Source organism: Pseudorasbora parva, chromosome 5, assembly GCF_024679245.1.
Source record: "Pseudorasbora parva isolate DD20220531a chromosome 5, ASM2467924v1, whole genome shotgun sequence".
NCBI classification, from domain to species: domain Eukaryota; kingdom Metazoa; phylum Chordata; class Actinopteri; order Cypriniformes; family Gobionidae; genus Pseudorasbora; species Pseudorasbora parva.
In genome coordinates this window covers 39,371,543-39,393,108 of record NC_090176.1, presented here as the reverse complement: position 1 = coordinate 39,393,108, position 21,566 = coordinate 39,371,543, and the positions used below count along the sequence as shown (strand labels likewise).

General features: G+C 41.4%; 1 protein-coding gene across 2 annotated transcripts in view; it reads left to right on the top strand.

Annotated features, from left to right (window-relative positions):
* The window catches only part of adcy5 (adenylate cyclase 5), a 120,825-nt gene that overhangs the window by 81,056 nt on the left and 18,203 nt on the right, over positions 1-21,566 (top strand). For both annotated transcript variants that reach the window (XM_067444249.1, XM_067444248.1), the window contains exons 5-9: positions 1,182-1,309; positions 12,341-12,499; positions 15,596-15,737; positions 16,092-16,229; positions 20,670-20,692. In XM_067444249.1, the coding sequence (XP_067300350.1) occupies positions 1,182-1,309; positions 12,341-12,499; positions 15,596-15,737; positions 16,092-16,229; positions 20,670-20,692 (590 nt within the window). The remainder of the gene's footprint in view (positions 1-1,181; positions 1,310-12,340; positions 12,500-15,595; positions 15,738-16,091; positions 16,230-20,669; positions 20,693-21,566) is intronic.

Below are 21,566 nucleotides of genomic sequence, written 5' to 3'. Positions count from 1 at the left end.
AACAGCTTCTTTTTTTTGGGGTGCAAAACACGGTGGCAAACAGATGCAATCATATTAATTCCGCTTCCAACCCACTCACACAGCTGACTGAGATAGACATGCCCTCCCTCCTGTCAGATGAGTGTTTGCGACCATGCATCGCACACTGAGCTTCCCGCTGTTTTCCAGCCCGACTATCTCCTCGTTATCTCCACCCGTGGTGGTGACTCATCACAGCCAAGTTGCCATGCATTCGTGCACGTATTCTCTGCTGCTGCAGAGATGTCGCTCAAAGTGGAAACCATCTGGTGGCTGTTCAGATGTTTGCACACTTCCCAAAACCTTCGAGCAAAGACACAAAAAAGTCTGCACGCGCACTTCGCCCTGATGATCAACAATAGAGGTTGTTGTACAGGCCGCGGGTTAAATCAAGCCATGCGCATTCAGGTGGCTGTCATAAGACCCGGGCCTGCTGCCGTGAGTCCTGTGCCCAGCCCAAGGGATCCTCCTCTGCTCTCCACTGTTTGATGACTTACCAACTAAGATGCCTTTAGTACTCCAATAAAAAAAGCATAAAAAGCTTCAAAAAGAATGCACCATAAAAATGCATCATATTTGCTATATTACTCTATTTTATCATATCATACTTTACGATTAACAGTCTTTTTTGATGAGCATTTAAAAAAAAATAATATTGACTTTTTTGAGCTTTCTGTTGCAACTACTTGTGTTTTCTTAGCAAAATATCAGGACAATTTGGGTTGGATATTTGAAACCATGAAAGTGGGATGCCAAATTTACTACATAAAAAAAATACACTGTAGACACAGATTAAAATCTGACCTTTTTGGAAGCCATTTTGGAACAGCCATTTGGGATTTTGAGTTTGTTTTGTCTTCATAAATCCCACACCCTTAAAAGGAAAAAACATGTGTGGTATGTGAAGGGGTTTTAATGGGGGAAAGGCTATATATGTAATACATTCCCTGTATGAGATATCTAGTATCACACCCTAATGGCGACTATTCAATTATTTCACATTTGAATGAAAAGTGTTATAGAAACTAATGCAAACGTGAACTAGAGCAGCTGTATGAATTTGATTTCGATGTATTTGATTTGATTGTAGGACTCATTGTTGATCCTGTTTACACCAGCTCGATCTTTGGTTCACTGTTTGGTCATTCTCTGTGTGTCTGCAGGAGAATCACTGTCTGCGGATTAAGATCCTGGGCGACTGCTACTACTGCGTGTCAGGGCTGCCCGAGGCCCGTGCCGACCATGCGCACTGCTGTGTGGAGATGGGTGTGGACATGATTGAAGCAATCTCGTGAGTATTACAGTGTTGCTTCTGTTCATCAGACAGGAACAGCAAGGCTTTTGTGTCTTGTTTTAAATGCCTCCCGGGAGATACAAAGAAGATGTTATGGTGAAGCAGAACTTCCACGAATATAGATACACTTTGATGTCCCATACAAATCCGTCATTATAGGCATATTTCATTATAAAAGTATAATAGTTTAGTTTTCTCCCTTAAAATGTACTTCAGCCGGGATATTCAAAGGAGAGACGCTATGGTAAATCATGGCTTGGCCTAGGGTGTGTATTGTGGTTAGAACATTAAAGGATTAGTTCACCCAAAAATGAAAATGTTATCATCATTTACTCATCTTCAAATCTGTAAGACTTTTATTCATCTTTGGAACACAAATGAAGATATTTTAATGAAATCTGAGAGATTTCTGTCCCTCCATTGAAAGCCCAAGCAACTACCACTTTATCATTCAAAACATTCATAAAGAGATAAAACTAATCCATATGAATTAAACAGTTTAGTCCAGTTTTTCTGAAGAGAATGTTTTATTTATATTTAATGTAGGCATTTATTCACATATAAACATTCATCAACTCACACATCAGTTGTGGTAAGCGGAAGCTTAAGCATTTTGCTTTATGTATGAGAACCAGTGAGGTTAATTCCTGTGTTATGCAGCACATTTAAACTTCCGCAAAAACCAACAAGGTTCATTCTTGTGTTGCGCAGCACGTTTGAACTTCAGAAAGACTCAATGAAGTTTGTTCTCATGCATCAAGCAGGTTTGGTTTATGTTCGCTAATGAATGTATATATGAGAATAAAACACTCTCAAACATTCAATCAAAACTATCCAGTCTCTATAGAAAATTTGGACTAAATAAATATCACTCAATTTATAATATGGATTAGTTTTACGATCTTAGTTTTACGATCTGTGGAGATAACTGCTTTCTCCGGTAAAATACACTTTGGAGTAACCGGGTGCTCGGATGGATCAAAAATACGAGATAAAGAATCGGGTTTGATGTTCTTGGAACCCGGGCGGTACGAGAGAGTAAAGTCAAAACCTCTGAAAAAAAAGTGCCCACCGAGCCTGCCTGGAGTTGAGTCTTTTGGCAGATCTAATATATTCAAGGTTCTTATGATCGGTCCAGACAATAAAAGGTACCCCCAACCCCTCTAACCAATGACGCCAATCCTCCAATGCTAATCAACTTTCTGTTACCAATGTCATAGTTACGTTCGGCGGGTGATAAACGATGGGAGAAATGCGTAGGGGTGCATCTTGTCGTCAGAGGAAGCACGCTGGGAGAGAACTGCACCTACCCCCACCTCTGACGCGTCGACCTCCACCACGAACTGACGTGTGGGATCAGGGGCGACTAAGATGGGAGCCGAATCGAAGCGGCCTTTTAGGTTGGAGAATACAGCCTCAGCTGTATCCGACCACCTGAACGTCGTTCTGGGGGAGGTCAAGGCAGTCAGAGGTGCGGCTAGTTGGCTGAAGTTGCGAATGAAACGCAGATAGAAATTGGCGAACCCCAGAAACCGCTGTACGGCCTTACGGGAATCTGGACTTGGCCAATCTATCACAGCCTTTACTTTGTCAGGGTCCATGCACACTCCCTCAGAAGAGACAATGTAACCTAGGAAGGAAACAGACTGTGCATGAAAATCGCATTTCTCTGCCTTGACAAAAAGCCCATTCTGTAACAACATCTGAAGCACTCGTCTGACGTGTTGCACGTCTTCCTGGAGAGATGTAGAAAAAATCAATATGTCATCCAGGTAAACATATGAACTGGTCAACCATGTCTCTCAACACGTCATTGACGAGTGACTGGAAGACCGCTGGGGAGTTGGAAAGGCCGAAAGGCATAACCAAGTATTCAAAGTGCCCCCTGGGGGTGTTAAATGCGGTCTTCTATTCATCCCCCTTCCTGATGCGAACCAAATGATATGCATTACGTAAATCCAGTTTTGTGAATATGGATGCTCCCTGCAACCTCTCAAAAGCTGAAGACATCAGTGGTAAAGGATATGTATTTTTTACCGTGATGTTGTTCAGCTCTCAGTAATCAATACAAGGTCGCAGAGAACCATCCTTCTTACTTACAAAAAAGAACCCCGACCCCGCTGGAGAAGAGGAAGGTTGGATGAACCCGGCCACTAGAGAATCAGAAATATATTTCTCCATGGCCTCCCTCTCAGGAACGGAAAGAGAGTAAAGTTTGCCCTTAGACTGAGATTTACCTGGCACTAGGTCTATAGCACAGTCATAGGGACGATGCGGAGGAAGAGAAGCAGCTCGAGACTTACTGAACACCTCCTTCTGGTCCCGGTACTCCGCGGGCACGTTTGACAAATCCGTCGCCTTCTCCTGAAACACAGAAACAGAAGAACAAGCAGAGACAAGACAAGACAAGACCCATGGCAGGACTCGCTCCACATGGACACAGTATCGGAGCCCTCAGTCCACCTGGGGATTGTGTTTAACCAGCCAGGGGTGTCCTAACACAATGGGTGCGACGGGTGAGTGCATAAGGAGGAAGGAGATGGTCTCGGTATGGTTGCCAGAGGTGATGAGGGTTATGGGTCCAGTGGAAAGGGAGATGTTGGGAAGTGGTTGTCCGTTGAGTGCACTGACCGAGATCTGGTGAGGAAGAGATGAGATGGGAAGATGTAACTCTTGCGCCAGTCGAATGTCCAAAAAGTTGCCCTCAGCCCCGGAATCCACCAGTGCCCGTGCGTCATGAGTTCTGTTGTTCCCCCATCTCAGTCTTACCGGAAGGAGAGTGGATGGTGAGGTCTTCCCGGCAGAGATCCCACCCGATAGTAGCCTCAACTTTACTATCTGGCTTGATCTTTTACTGGGCATGAGTGTAAAAAAATGACCCCGGCCCACACAGTACAAACACAGTCCTTGGGACCTCCGCCTCTCTCTCTCCTCCCGGGAAAGCCGGGCTCTCCCTACCTGCATGGGCTCATGATCGATGGGACCGACCGTGTTCTCCTCCACGCTGCCCCGACCTCTGGCGCCTCCGTGGTCGTGGGTCGATTGAACGTGTTGGCCCAGTTGGTTAATGTGAACATCCACCCGCAGCGCCAGATCGATAAGGTCGTTGAGTTGCGGAGGCAGATCCAGCATGTAAATTTCTTGTTGAACACGGTCGGCCAGCCCATGCAGGAACATATCCCACTGTACCTCCTCGTTCCATTTGCACTCAGCCGCCAGAGTGCGAAACTCAATCGAGTAGTCGGCCACTGAGGAGCTTCCCTGTTTAAGGTCGGCGAGTCTTCTGGCTGCTTCCTTGCCTGCTACTTTCCGGTCGAACACTCTTCATTTCGGCAGCTAGTGCATGGAACGAGGCGCAGCATGGTTCCTTATTCTCCCACACCGCCGTTCCCCACAGAGCTGCTTTGCCCTTAAGTAAAGTCAGAACGAATGCCACCTTAGACTCCTCTCTCTCGAACGTCATAGGCTGTAGCGAAAGATTCACAGAACATTTGGTGAGAAACGCTCTACAAAACTCAGGCTCACCAGCGTAACTCTCAGGAACAGGTAGGCGTGGTTCAGGATGATGGCTCCTCTCTGGAACGACGGGGGGAACGGCTGGTGTGGGTGGCACAGTGGGAGTGCTCAGGAGTTGGATCTGCTGGGTGAGCCTGGACACCTGCGTCACAAGCGCTTGGACAGCGCGTCCGGTGGAAGAAATTCTCTCCTGTTGCTGATCCATCCTGGCAATGCTATGCTCCACGAAATCCTTCAATGCTGATGCACTTGCTGCTTCCATAATTGGTCAGATTGTTCTGTAATGATAAACAGGACGGAAGCAAATGCAATACAAAAGGTAATGTTTATTGAACAGAGACTCAGTATGGTAATAGGAGATCGTTGCACAAACACTCCTGTGACGAAGCAGTGGAGCGGGAACACAGACAGCAGAAGAGCGTGACGCAGATGAGATCCTGATGACTGCGTGCAATGGTGAGGGTAAGTCCGTGGTGAGATCGACGAGTGAAGAGTCCAGAGTCCGGTTGTTACGTCTCCTGTTGGCATAGAGGTATGAAGAGGACGCACATAATATAAACTCTTTATTCTGAATTCTGGGGGCATAAATGGGAAGAATGAACCAAGGACAACGAGGTAGCAGTTTCTAAAAGTGGTTCGCTTTATTTTCACAACCTATTTCCTTGCAAGGAAATAATCCACCAATATTTACATCTATACACAACCAAGCGAAAAAACAAACAAAAGAAAACCCAAGATTTAATTAATTAAACCAGACCAAAGAGAGAAGGAAAACGAGCGGTGCTAAATAAACAAAGCAACAAAACCAAAGCCCGTTAAACTAATCCCCTCCCTCTACACTAACTAAAAAGAAAAGAAAAACAAAGAGATCTTCAGCGCTCAACACGCCATAACTAAGCTTCACTGACTAAAAACAAAAACATACAGGAAGTTGCACCCGCTCCTTACCTAATGTGTTTAACAGAGAACATAATCCTAAGTGTGTGTAAGATGTATGTCACGTGACGTACTTCCCTTTTCTCTACTCTCCGGTCCGGCACTGGATCGAACAGGTTCTCTGAAGAAACACAAAAGCAAGCGAACCACCACTAAGTCAGTAGCCTCAACAAACAACTGGCACAGCCAGCCAACAAACACACAAGCTCCGCCCCTCCCTCTTCTGTTCCACCAGGTGTCCTTTATATTAAAGCGCAGTAGATGATTGGTCCAATTCCCTGTCCATCATACGGAGTAATCTCGATCAGCAACCAATCACAGCACCTAAAAATGAATGACAGTAGAACAAAAGAGAGACAAGCAAACCAGAGCGAAGGGGAGAAACAACCAATAACGAAAGGGGGAGGGAAACCAATTAAGCACGTAACACCCCCACCCTTAAAAATCAAACATTATAAAAATTGTAATGTTTGTACACAGAATTACCCCTCACTGGAATTACACCCTTGAAAGGGCATCCGCAACCACATTGTCCACTCCCTTCTTGTGCCGAATCTCAATATTATAATCTTGAACCACTAGGGCCCATCGCATTAGCCTTTGATTTTGGTTGTACATACGACCCAAGAATGTGAGAGGATTGTGGTCGATATAAACCACCACAGGATATGAAGTAGACCCAACATAGACCTCGAAGTGTTGCAAAGACAACAACAGAGCTGAGGACAACACTGAATCAGGTTAACAATGTCGACACGCTGATCCTCGGGCAAATGACAAAGCACCCTTGAAGGGTCACTTAAAATCTCAGAATTAGACAGTGGTGTGAATGGCAACGGATCAACCCTTAATCTCACCTCATCAGCTTCAAGCTCAGCATCACCAAGAGATGGTACTAACTCACAACTCACACCAACAGAGGAAACCACGGGCCCTGTTTTTTCTCCTGAACAGTGAGATGCTTCTTCCCTGGAATGATAAGCTTTAAGCATATTAATATGACATACACGCTTTTGTCTCTTACGGTCAGGTGTTTTAATGATATAATCAGTGTCACTTCTTTTACCCATCACCTCATAAGGACCAGTAAAACGTGCAGACAATGCAGATCCTGGAATTGGTAGTAAAACAAGTACCTGGTCACCCACTGAGAACAAACGTGACACCGCTGCTTTATCAAAGTGTTGCTTCATGCTAATCTGAGCTTTAGAAAGGGCTTCCTTAGCACAAACACAAGCTTCCTGTACCCGTTCCCGAAAACGAGCCACATAGTCAAGGATGTTCTTGGTAGGACTTAAACTGTCATCCAGACCAAGCATTTGTTCTTTGAGGACTTTCAATGGTCCACGGACACTGTGTCCAAATACCAACTCAGTTGGGCTAAAGCGCAAAGACTCCTGAGTGATTTCACGGACGGCAAAAAGAACAAAAGGCACTCCCTCATCCCACTCGTTCCCTGTATCTGCACAATACTTCTTCAGCATAGATTTGAGTGTCTGGTGAAATCTCTCGAGCACACCTTGACTTTCAGGATGGTATGGACTAGATGTACGGTGACGGATACCCAACGAGCACAAAGTTTGTGAAAACAGCCGAGACATAAAATTTGTGCCCTGGTCTGTTTGTACGATCTTGGGCAGACCAAAAGTAGAAAAAAACTTTACTAACGCCTTAACGACCGATTTGGATGTAATTTTTCGCAATGGCACTGCTTCTGGATATCGAGTTGCTACACACATTATCGTGAGCAAAAACTGATGACCAGTCTTAGTTCTGGGCAGTGGACCAACACAGTCCACAATCACATGCTCAAAAGGTTCTCCAAGCACTGGAATCGGGACTAATGGTGCAGGAGGAATAACTTGATTTGGTTTTCCCATGATTTGACAGGTAGGACATGTACGACAATAAGCTGCAACATCCCTTTTCAACCTTGGCCAAAAAAAATGACGCAACACCCGATTGTAAGTCTTAGTCACTCCTAGATGTCCTGACAGGATGTGATCATGGGCAAGGGAAAGTACATGTGCACGATATGCTAAAGGCACCACTACCTGACAAACAGTGGAACACTCTGCATCCTCGACCACTCTAGGCTGCCATTTTCGCATTAGCAAATCATCTTCCAGAAAATATGAGGCGTTCCCTGTTGACTCAAACACAGCATCAAAACACTTTGTCAACGTTTCATCATCACGTTGGGCTTTACTTAACTTCTGACGACCAACAGGTAGCAGAGATGTCAGCAAACCACTAACCTTTTCATTTCCGGTCTCATGAGGCACGTTTTCCATTGTAACCTTCTCCGTGCACATGAACGTGTCATCCAGCGTAAACTCTGTCCCCATCTTTTTACTCTGGGCACGAGTCAATACACAAGCAGGAAAAACATTAGGATACTTCAAAGTTAAATCGTCTGTAACAGACGTAACAACCGGTTTATCCAGTACTTCTAATACGGGAAGCACTCTACCTCCGGCCAAATCATTGCCCAGAATGAATTCAACCCCAGACACTGGCAACCTAGATCGCACACCCACATCCACAAAACCTGTAACTAACTCTGTTTGTAAATAGACACGATGTAATGGCACTTTCAATACCTCCATACTAATACCTTGCACCAGGATACTAGCCCCCACACTGGACTTCTCTGAGAATGGCAACACGTCACCACAAATAAAAGAGCGTGCAGCTCCAGTGTCTCGCAACACCTGTACCGCCACTTGATCATCTCCTTGGCCACTGAAAGACACAAAACCTTTTAACATAAAGGGTTGATAAACAGAATCAACAGGAGCCGGAATAGTTTTTACCAATCCTATAGGATGTGCACTGGGAGTTTGCTGTTTCTTTTTCAACATTATACAATCGGCAATTACATGACCTATTTTGTGACAATAGAAACACTCACGCTTCTCTTTAGGTACTTCCACCTTTGTGTTAGATGTAACAGTTTGTGGCAGAAAACCTGCTGACACGTTTCTGTCACCCCGCGTTGTATAAAACACATTTTTATGGGTTAAAGCAAACTCATCTGCTAGTACCGCAGCCGCAGACATTTCCGTCACCTTCCGTTCATTCAAGTACAGAACAATGCGTTCGGGCAAACACCTTTTGAAATCTTCAAGCAGCATTAATTCGCGTAAAGACGAGAGATCATCAACATTACTGGAGGTGCACCACTTATCAAACAATGCTCCCTTCTCCCTTGCAAATTCCACGAACGTCTGACTGCTAATTTTCCTATGGTTACGAAACTTTTGTCTGTACGCTTCCGGCACTAATTCATAAGCGCGCAAGATAGCTGCTTTCACGGTCTCATATTTCCGACTATCTTCCATAGACAACGTAGAAAATACTTCCATAGCCTTCCCCACAAGCCTACATTGCAACATCAACGTCCACACTTCCTTTGGCCACTTCAACGACCCCGCAATTCTCTCAAATGCACCAAAATAACTGTCCACTTCCATCTCTCTAAACAGCGGCACCAATGAAATGTTTTTACTCACATCAAAAGCAGTGGTAGACAAACCACGCTCCATCGAATTTCGGCCAGGTGACTCCGAAGCAGACATGCCAGTGGACCTAGAAGACAGCTTCCCCTCCTCTAACTCCAACCGGCGTAGTTTTACCTCTTTATCAGCCTGAATCTCCATCCGCCGGATTTCAAGCTGCAGATCAAAATCAGCGCGTCGGGCTTGTGCTTTGTCTTCCGCCTCCATACGGAGTCGAGCAAGACGAATTTTTACCTGCGCGTTCTCTCTAGAACCCGGCGTGAATGGGGAGAATGGCTCAAATGGGGGTAAACCTGTTTTAACCTCCGCCTCAACAAGCCTAACCTCCCCAACATCAGCATCAGCGCATTCACGAGTCGTCATTCCCTCACTGATTTGATCTGTTTCTCTAACCGACTCTGGTAAACTCAATACGTTTAATTCCAAAAGACCGTCTAACACAACAGTTTTAATCGTTCTTTTCAATGACTGCCGACTAACTGAGATCTGGAAGTGTTCAGCTATTACTAAGAGATCATCCTTACGACATTTCTCAAGAAGATCCAATGATGGATTCTCAATAAACGCACTCACATTCAACGACATAACCAAAAGTTACAACCAAAACCCAAGTATACGGCTTCCCGTATAACACAAAACTCAATGCTACAATATTAACTAACCACTTGATTCACTCAACCACACACATCCCCAGAACAAAACAAAAAGTTGTTCATTACCGGAACTTCCCCGATACGGAGAGATCCTGGACGAGCCCCCAAATTATGTTACGTCTCCTGTTGGCATAGAGGTATGAAGAGGACGCACATAATATAAACTCTTTATTCTGAATTCTGGGGGCATAAATGGGAAGAATGAACCAAGGACAACGAGGTAGCAGTTTCTAAAAGTGGTTCGCTTTATTTTCACAACCTATTTCCTTGCAAGGAAATAATCCACCAATATTTACATCTATACACAACCAAGCGAAAAAACAAACAAAAGAAAACCCAAGATTTAATTAATTAAACCAGACCAAAGAGAGAAGGAAAACGAGCGGTGCTAAATAAACAAAGCAACAAAACCAAAGCCCGTTAAACTAATCCCCTCCCTCTACACTAACTAAAAAGAAAAGAAAAACAAAGAGATCTTCAGCGCTCAACACGCCATAACTAAGCTTCACTGACTAAAAACAAAAACATACAGGAAGTTGCACCCGCTCCTTACCTAATGTGTTTAACAGAGAACATAATCCTAAGTGTGTGTAAGATGTATGTCACGTGACGTACTTCCCTTTTCTCTACTCTCCGGTCCGGCACTGGATCGAACAGGTTCTCTGAAGAAACACAAAAGCAAGCGAACCACCACTAAGTCAGTAGCCTCAACAAACAACTGGCACAGCCAGCCAACAAACACACAAGCTCCGCCCCTCCCTCTTCTGTTCCACCAGGTGTCCTTTATATTAAAGCGCAGTAGATGATTGGTCCAATTCCCTGTCCATCATACGGAGTAATCTCGATCAGCAACCAATCACAGCACCTAAAAATGAATGACAGTAGAACAAAAGAGAGACAAGCAAACCAGAGCGAAGGGGAGAAACAACCAATAACGAAAGGGGGAGGGAAACCAATTAAGCACGTAACACCGGTACACAGGAAACACGAGGAACAAGGAACAGGCACATGACATGGGAGACTCAAACAACGATCTGACAACATGGAGAGGGAGAGAAGACATTAAGTAGGTTGGAATGATGATGAGCAGCTGCCGCTGATCCGGCTAACAAGTGACCATGCCCCTCAGAACAAACAACGTAACGAGACACACCCACACAACATACAACTGCACCACACACACACACACGACTAGAATGAGACAGCGGATTTACCAACCGTGACACTATTCTGCCATTGTTTTTGTTTGTTTGTTTGTTTTTTACTTTTTATTTTATAATTGATTTAATTATATAACTTATAAATATTTTTCATGTTGATAATTCTTTTCTAGAAAATTATGAATTCCTAATCTATATTTAGACATTTTGATAACAGGGTTACAAATTTGCAAACCTCATAGAAAAAGATCAAAAAATAAATAAGCTCATATATAATGTTGTTTGAATTTCTTTGAAATTTACATTGATCAATATCTTTACAAAGTTAAGTGTGTCTTTTTCACTGACTAATTATTGAAAAATGTAAAAAATAATTTTTAGGAGTTTGAGTCCCTATTTTGTCCCCAGTTCATGGAAATTGCGGCTATTAGTGGAAAGGCTGAACTGAGAGAGAACACTTAATCTTATTTACCTGCCTTACTAATCATGGCTAAATTGTTGTAAGCATTACGTTTTTTTTTTCTAGAAACTTTGAATTACCCTCTGTGGGTCTGTTCTGCCCTTCTAATTGGTCAGGTCAGTCATCTCTTAATTGAGTTGTTTCCAAGTTATTTGTCTTGTGTGTGTGTGGACGTGTCCACAGGCCTGGCTTCTCTAATGTTCAGTCTCTCTGAGCAGTTGTTTGTTAAAGCAGGAATAGCGGTGGCTGGCTTTCTGCTCCAATGAGCACGTGTCTGTGTTTTGCTGAGCTGCAGCCAGCCGCCCCAGTGCCCCATCACAGGACGAGACTATTTTCCGCAGACTTGCCTGTCGCCCTCAATGTTCAAAGGAGTTTGATGGCTTGTTTGCTGTGTGACATTGAGATCAGAATGTGCTGTGTTAACTTGTTGATGTGCTGAGGGGAAAGGTGCTTTTCAGGGAGCGCTAATCCACCTTAGGACTTTTTCATAAAGGTGTAAAGTGAGATAATGTCAATGGGTAAGGTTACGAATTATGTCATATATTAAGATGGTTGTTGTGGAATAAAGTGTGCCAGGGTCCAAATGTAGGAAATACTGGTTAATCGTTCACATTAAAAAAGGGAAAACTAGCCAAGAGAAACCCATCATTCAAGATAAACACTAGAAGTTTGATATCACCTTCAGAGTTCATATTTAGCATATTGTTGATGCATGGTATAGAAATATAAGAATCACAAAATGAACAAGCAGGTATCTACGTTTTTTTGTCTTTGTGCTCCAGGTTGGTGAGGGAAGTCACTGGCGTCAACGTCAACATGCGTGTGGGTATACACAGCGGGCGCGTCCACTGCGGGGTGCTGGGATTAAGGAAATGGCAGTTTGATGTCTGGTCCAATGATGTGACCTTGGCCAATCACATGGAAGCTGGGGGCGAAGCAGGGTGGGTTCATGAACTTTGGATTTTTTTTGGCCATGTTTTCTCATCTGAATTCCCTTAGTTTCCTCACTTTTAAAATCTTTTTTTTTCTTTTTTTTTCTCATTAACACAAGATATGTCTTCACCATAGTTTTGTACAGAATAACATACTAGCATACTGCGTTCTACATATATTTCTGCATGAATCTAATTACTACTACTACTACTTATAAAAATGTCTCAATATATTTTAAATCATAAAATGTGTGATTATGTGTGAGATATGTGCAATTTTCTAAAAATAAATTAAGACAAAATAAAGAAAATGTGTGTGTGTGTGTGTGTGTGTGTGTGTGTGTGTGTGTGTGTGTGTATATATATATATATATATATATATATATATATATAAAATAATTTTCTCTAAAAATAAACCAATTTATTTTGTGTTGGTTTATTTATTGTTGGTTTATTTTATTTTTTATATATATAAACCAACATTTTCCCACAATTTTTAGTGCCCTTGCAAAAGTATTCGGCCCCCTTGAACTTTGCGACCTTTTGCCACATTTCAGGCTTCAAAGATAAAGATATAAAACTGTAATTTTTTGTGAAGAATCAACAACAAGTGGGACACAATTATGAAGTGGAATGAAATTTATTGGATATTTCAAACTTTTTAAACAAATCAAAAACTGAAAAACTCTCCAGAAGTTCAGTGAGGATCTCTGAATGATCCAATGTTGACCTAAATGACTAATGATGATAAATAGAATCCACCTGTGTGTAATCAAGTCTCCGTATAAATGCACCTGCACTGTAATAGTCTCAGAGGTCTGTTTAAAGCGCAGAGAGCATCATGAAGAACAAGGAACACACCAGGCAGGTCCGAGATACTGTTGTGGAGAAGTTTAAAGCCGGATTTGGATATGAAAAAGATTTCCCAAGCTTTAAACATCCCAAGGAGCACTGTGCAAGCGATAATATTGAAATGGAAGGAGAATCAGACCACTGCAAATCTACCAGGACCTGGCCGTCCCTCTAAACTTTCAGCTCATACAAGGAGAAGACTGATCAGAGATGCAGCCAAGAGGCCCATGATCACTCTGGATGAACTGCAGCGATCTACAGCGGAGGTGGGAGACTCTGTCCATAGGACAACAATCAGTCGTATACTGCACAAATCTGGCCTTTATGGAAGATTGGCAAGAAGAAAGCCATTTCTTAAAGATATCCATAAAAAGTGTCGTTTAAAGTTTGCCACAAGCCACCTGGGAGACACACCAAACGTGGAAGAAGGTGCTCTGGTCAGATGAAACCAAAATTTAACTTTTTGGCAACAATGCAAAACATTATGTTTGCCGTAAAAGCAACACAGCTCATCACCCTGAACACACCATCCCCACTGTCAAACATGGTGGTGGCAGCATCATGGATTGGGCCTGCTTTTCTTCAGCAGGGACAGGGAAGATGGTTAAAATTGATGGGAAGATGGATGGAGCCAAATACAGGACCATTATGGAAGAAAACCTGAGTCTGCAAAAGACCTGAGACTGGGACGGAGATTTGTCTTCCAACAAGACAATGATCCAAAACATAAAGCAAAATCTACAATGGAATGGTTCAAAAATAAACATATCCAGGTGTTAGAATGGCCAAGTCAAAGTCCAGACCTGAATCCAATCGAGAATCTGTGGAAAGAACTGAAAACTGCTGTTCACAAACGCTCTCCATCCAACCTCACTGAGCTCGAGCTGTTCTGCAAGGAGGAATGGGCAACAATTTTAGTCTCTCGATGTGCAAAACTGATTGAGACATACCCCAAGCGACTTACAGCTGTAATCGCAGCAAAAGGTGGCGCTACAAAGTATTAAAGGACAACTCCGGTGAGAAATGAACCTAGGGGTAATTAACAGATGGTTACCGAGTAGATCATTCTCTGGGATGCGTTTTCTTGAAAATCGAATGTAAAGAGTTTTATCTCTAAAAACAGATTAGCTTATAGCGCTTGTCTATGGGGCACAGGGTAGACACAGGGTGGTAAAATTAAATCGCTAGTTAATACCACTAACAAGGCTCAAAATAGCCTCACACTAACACGGTAGCATAATGAGGGTCCCTACATGCAAACCGAAGCATTGAGAACTTTGTAAGAGTACAAACAGTTTAATAAGAAGATACGTTGTAAACATAGTCCCTTATGCGTTCACGGACAGGCACCGTCTCGAAAAACAGTCTCGATGAATCGATCTACGAGCGCTGTTCTAAGTGAGCTGGTCGATAGGAATTAAGTTTGTGAAATGTAATAACATGGACATTTTTATTTTTATTTATTTATTTTCTCTGTTGTGTTCAGTGTTTTCTTCCGGAAACAACGGACCATATGAGATTCCAAGTCACAGTTCATCACTTAGCAGAGCTCTCGTCGCTCAATGAGTCGAGACTTTTTTCCAAGATGGTGCCTGTTCGTGAACGCGATATGCGCACTGTTTATAAAGTGTCTTCTTATTAAACTGTTTGTACTCTTACAAAGTTCTCAATGCTTCGGTTTGCATGTTGGGACCCTCATTATGCTACCGTGTTAGTGTGAGGCTATTTTTAGCCTTGTTAGTGGTATTAACTAGCGATTTAATTTCTCGGTGCCCCATAGACTAGTGTTATAAGCTAATCTGTTTTTAAAGATAAAACTCTTTACATTCGATTTTCATGAAAACGCATCCCAGAGAACGATCTACTCTGTAACCATCTGTTAATTACCCCTAGGTTCATTTCTCACCGGAGTTGTCCTTTAACTTAAGGGGGCCGAAAAATTTTGCACACCAAATTTTTCAGTTTTTGATTTGTTAAAAAAGTTTGAAATATCCAATAAATTTCGTTCCACTTCATGATTGTGTTCCACTTGTTGTTGATTCTTCACTAAATCTTTATGTTTGAAGCCTGAAATGTGGCAAAAGGTTGCAAAGTTCAAGGGGGCCGAAAACTTTCGTAAGGCACTGTACTCTGTATTTAGTACATTAGTATTCCATTCCGAATCCAAATGTGCTGCTTTTGATTGAGTTCAGGGCAACGTCATGTCCACATTCTGCCAAAGAAGTTTTATTAAAGTTGTTTTTATCATTTCAGGCGTATACATATCACCAAGGCCACCCTGAACTACCTGAATGGGGATTATGACGTGGAACCTGGATTTGGTGGAGAGAGAAACGTGTATCTCAAGAAGCACAACATTGAAACCTACCTCATTGTGGGCTGCAGTCAGAAGCGGGTAAGACCTATTGTTTGTCCTCATCAGCAAATTGTATCAGTTCACTTTTATAATAAATGCATGCCAGTTAAGACAGTAAAGTGTCCTTGCTCTTGTGTATTTTGAATCGCACTTTTAAATACGTGGGTTCGACGAGCTATGATTCTCTGTTAATATGCACATCCTTTTAAAGCAGAAAACACCTAGTGCTCAACAATAGCATGATTCACATGATGCAGGGCAGAAGATGAATGCAAATGAGCTGCATAGATAAATTCAGGGAAATGTGATGTCAAAAGACAAGTTAATGTTAATGACTATGACATTAAAAGCATGGACCGTAATACTGCTCCGGTTTTATATTTCCCTTCACAGAAAGAAGAAAAGGCCATGATTGCTAAGATGAACCGGCAACGCACCAACTCGGTCACTCATAATAGCACTCACTGGACCGACCGGCCCTTCTACAATCACCTGGGTGGCAATCAGGTTTCCAAGGAGATGAAGAGGATGGTGAGGAAGCTACACTTTTGAAAGGGCCGCATTTACCACCTTTGTAGGATGAGAACATTATCTGAGTGCTGAAAAACAGTTGGTTTACCATTTACTCTAATTGCCATGTCTAAAACCCATTACCGCCTCTGTTAGGAGAATAAGGCATTTGACAGGGGAGGCTTTTTTTGTACCATGTGTTAACTAAGCCAAAACAATCCCAAGGACATTGCTTTAGGGCGACATGTTAAGGGCCTTCTGCCCTTTGTGTAGTCCCAGTTCTTTCATTCAGTTCTCCGCTGTTCCCCGGCTGTGGAACCCGAAGGGAACAGCACTCTAATTAAATAAAGCTGGACTGTCTCACATACCGCCCTGAGGGATTTAATCAGGCAAAGTGGAACCAGCAATTAGTTCCTGAGCGCTCCATGGGAATATACCCTTTTTTATTTTTTTTGTCTGAATATTCACCTGTTCCTTCTCATCTTGGTTAACATAGTAAGAAGAAACAGAAATTCAGCCTAACTTAAATAGATGTCTACAGTTGTCTAAAAGGTATTTTTCCAATACTTAAATTGTATATCGATTTACACAAAAATATTAAACAACATAACTGTTGTTAGATTACATTGATAATGTGTATTGAGCAGCAAATCAGCATATCAGAAGGATTTCTGAAGGATCATGTGACTGATGTAATGGCGGCTGAAAATTCAGCTTCGCTTCACGGGAATAGATTACATTTTAAAATGTATTCAAATAGAAAACGGTTATTTTAAAATGTGATAATATTTCATGATTGCTGTTTTTATTGTATTTTTATTTTATTAAAGAAATGCAGCATAAGAGACTTTACCAACCCTAAACTTTTAAAGGTCCCATTCTTCGCATGTTTTCGAAGCTTTGATTATGTTTACAGTGTGCAATATAACATGAGTTCATGTTTTGCGTGTAAAAAAACAGTATTTTTTACACAATTTACTTATCTGTACAGCGCTGTTTCCTCTGTCCTAAAAACGGCCTGATGATTTCCTTGTTCTATGAAGTCCCTCCTTCAGAAACACGTAACGAGTTCTGATTGGGCCAGCGCTTCCCGTGTTGTGATTGGACAGCAGCTTAGCGCACTTTGCCCGGAAAAGTCCTGCCTCTTACCATAACGGGGAGATGCAAGCGCTGAATGCGCGCTCTTCTCCACGTGTGAGAGCAACAAGAGCATTTCCCCTTTTTTGCGTGTTCTTGTGGGCGGAGGGTTAGTCAACAAACGGTTTTAGTGACGTCATTACATCCCTGCACTTCCTGCTGTAGTCCAAACCAGCCGTTCGCTGTAGGCTTTGAAAGGGAACTTCTGTTAAATAAAATATCTCGCTTGGCATTGAACTTTGAGCGTTATAATTTTACAGGTATTATTTATGCTCTAACAGCAACATTACACACTAACTAAAATTTGAAAGATGGAATCGCGAAGAACGGGACCTTTAAATGATAGGCAGCATCTTTTGAATGTTTTAAAAATAAATGGTGTAGTTACAACATCTATCAGCAGAGGGTAGCAGTAAACCCCTTGGTTTTAAGCATCTTGAACTGCATAACTCAGCAACATTGGCTAAACAAGTGAATTTTGCTGTTGGAAAATCTGTTTGCACAGCCAACAGCAGATAGAGGAAACCTGTTTGTAATTATTTCTGCAATTGCATTTGTTGATGATGGTGGCACAGATAAATCCTGTCTGAAATATCCTGCCGGCTGGCATGTAATTCCCAGATATCTATTCACGCCTACAGAAACACAAGCATTGATGAAGGCAGACGAACATGCTGTGTATTCTGACGAGCAGAATATCTGTTTCATAATAACAACAGCACCTGCTTTTGTCTCTTGTATTGTCTAGAGGCTTGTGTTGTCCCAGAAGGTGTTGCTCAGTCCAGGAGAGAAACAAATAGTCTAACACATCAACATACTGACTGGTTCATAGTCTCTTTCGAGTGAATACATTGAGGCCTGTGTGTGGGAGTGCATCTGAGTCTACAGAGATTATAATTTTTATTTATTTATTTATTTTTATTAATTTAGAGCATTATTATTCATCTAGCAACCTATCCCATATACAATATATGCTTTTTACCCCCAATTTAATGGTTAGAAATGACCATTAAAACAATCTGATATCTAAAGGGAACATTCAGTCTGTTCCTTAAACCACATATCTGCTGTTTTTTTTAAATATATTAATAGTCAATTTGTTTTTTTTCTTTTGTTCGAAGCACCTATTGTAGAGGTTCTCGTATTGTAGAGGTTCACTGATTTTCAGCAGTGAAACTTTGCAATTTTCCATACAAATGCCACAGTAAAAACTAAAATATATTTGGTCACATTTGAACTGCTTTAATTCTTCATGGCATAGTTTCAAAAAGGTGCTGTAGAGATTTTGGTCCATATTGACATTTTCTGCAGATTTGCCAACCACACATCCACGATGCGAGTCTCTCGTACCACCACATCCCAAATCTACTCTATTGGATTGTGATCTGGTGACTGCGGAGGCCATTTGAATATAGTGAACTCATTGTCATGTTCAAGAAACCAGTTTCAGATGATTCAGGTTTATGATGTTATCCTGCTTGAAATAGCCATTAGAAGATGGGTTACACTGTGGTCATAAAGGGATTGACATGGTCTGCTACCACGTTCTGTGTGGAAGGCTGCAGCGTTTAAACAATGCTCAATTGGTACTAAGGGTCCCAATGTCTGCCAAGAAAATATCCCCCACTCTATTACACCATGACCACCAGCCTGAACCTTTGCATGCTTTTTATGTTGTTAACACCAAATTCTGACCCTATCATCTGAACGTCGCAGCAAAAACCGAGACTCATCACATCAGGCCAGATTTTTCAGTCTTCTATTGTCCAATTTTAGTGAGCCCATGCAAATTGTAGCCTTGGTTTCTGAGGTTCCGTGGGCTACTTGTAAACAAAGAAGCTGGTGGATGGCAGTCTTTTGAATCAGCTTTGGCCGCGACTCTGGAAGACTTGGAGTAAAGCTTTTGTTTGAGAAAAGAACAAAGAACGGCACTGAAATCATTTTTTAAGAAGGGAAGATGTGTTCTGAGTTTTGTCGACCGGATACGGCGAATGTTTAATCTATCAACTAGCTCTGCTTCACCTTCGTTGCTCTGGTTGGTTGTAGCGCTATCCTATTGCGTGCAGAGGGAGTTTGAAAGCTGACCGTTTATCCCGCTCCTTGGATTGAGCCCTGTCAAAAGTGAGTTCCCAGACCAAACATCTTGATGTGGGTCTGGCTTGTCAGGCTACTGACCTTATCAAAAAGGCATTTTCGCCCTCAGAACTGCCGCTGACTTGTCTGGCTATCACTAGATCAAGCTCAAACATTGGTCTGGGGAGTCTGCTTTTCTACTGTACAAGAGGCGGGATCAACGAGCATAATTCAAATGACCATAATTAGCCATAATTAGCTGATTAGATATTTGTGTTAATGACCAGTTGAACTGGTGTACCTAATAAAGTGGCTGATGGATAGAAAGCTAGAGTAAAAGACAAAATTGGTTATTTTACTCAACATTTGTATGCATTTTAGAGAGTTGTTGTTAGCTTAGAAACATGGAACAGTTTTAAATAAAATGTTGAGTGTCTTGTGCTGCTTGTATAAAGCATTCCAAATCATATGGCATCTGTAGGCAGTAGGCAGATGGCTAACTTAACTTCTAATATTTGTGTGAAATCTTAGTTAAAACCCCCAAGGAAAAGACAAAACCCAAACCGCTAAAGCACATGTGCATCATGAGCCTATTTGGTTTCCTCTCCATGTTTCCTGTCCTACCATGATAAATCAATTCCTCATTAGCCAGCTCTGTTTACTTCTGTTCTCAGTGGGATCTGAATGTTAACTTTTAACCCAAAACAGAGCTTGTGGTCACAAATCTAGCCACCTAAATCAGCTCTCAGCTTGCTTACACACAATGTCCGTCATTATGTGTTTGGTTATATCAGTACAGTAATATTAAATCCTCAGTCTCACAGCAGTTCTCTGTTTGCAACATTGTTGCAGAGTTTGTTCATGAATTATTGACCTGATTATTATAATTTTATTCCCCAATCCTTACCCTTCTCTCTTTTTATCTCTTGCGTTAATCACTATTCCGTTATGTGCTGTATGACAGTATAAGAAATGAATGGAGATTTATGTGTGGAATGTAGGGGCTCATTTTGGAATGGAGTGTTGGGCAAATCGTGTTTGTTTTTAATACTCAAACATCATCCACAGGGGGAAAAAAAAGTATGCTTCTTGAATTCACTCAACCCATATAATCACAGTGTTCTTGCCCTATTTTTGTTCAAGTTTTCCAGAAGGGGACACTGTTGTGCTGACTGTATAAATGCAGATATTCCTATGCCTTTTCATTCTGCGTTGATGTATAATGCATTTTCTCTTCCAATTTTGTTGCAGGGATTTGAGGATCCTAAAGACAAGTGAGTATATGGAATACATCTCCCTCTCTCTAATCCTGCATGCTAATTATTTTATTAATTTGCTATACACAATATATACAACTGTTCAAAAGTTTGGAGTCCATAACATTTTTAAACAAGCCTCTATTTAATAAATTTAATAAACATCTTTACTCTCATTTTTTTTATCAATTTAATGCATCCCTTCTGAATAAAAGTATTACTTTATTTCAAAAATCGTACTGACCCCAAACTTTTGAATGGCATATATATATATATATATATATATATATATATATATATATATATATATATATATATATATATATATATATATATATATATAATATGCGTCATTCAAAAGATTACGTACTTCAGACTCTTAGTTCTGGTTGGATAAGGATGGATGAAATTGGATAGCCAATGCACTTCAACAACTAAACTCTGCTTTGTGTTGGTTATGTTCAGTGTCATATATTCAAACCAAAAATTATTCAGACACCAAATTTATTTACTAAATTTAATTTTTTTTTTACTAGTGTGTGCAGTACACTATAGTTAATTTATGTTAGTGAGGATAGCAAAATAAAGAAAACTGTGACATATTATACCCCACATTTCTTCATACAATGGACTACCAGTAAAACTGATACAAATTTTGACACTTTGACCTGACCATGTGATCTGACCAAACATTTCGTAGTAATTGGTTGACCTAAAATGGTATTATCTAATTGGGTTCTTTTAACATCTGACAGCTAATTGGTTGATTGTAATCCATTACCTACCTTTCAAAGTTATCTGACATTATCAAGATGAATTTGTTCTGATTGTCATATTTTATTACCATTTTCTAAACTATAGCGAAAAACTGTGATAATGTGAAAAAATGTTG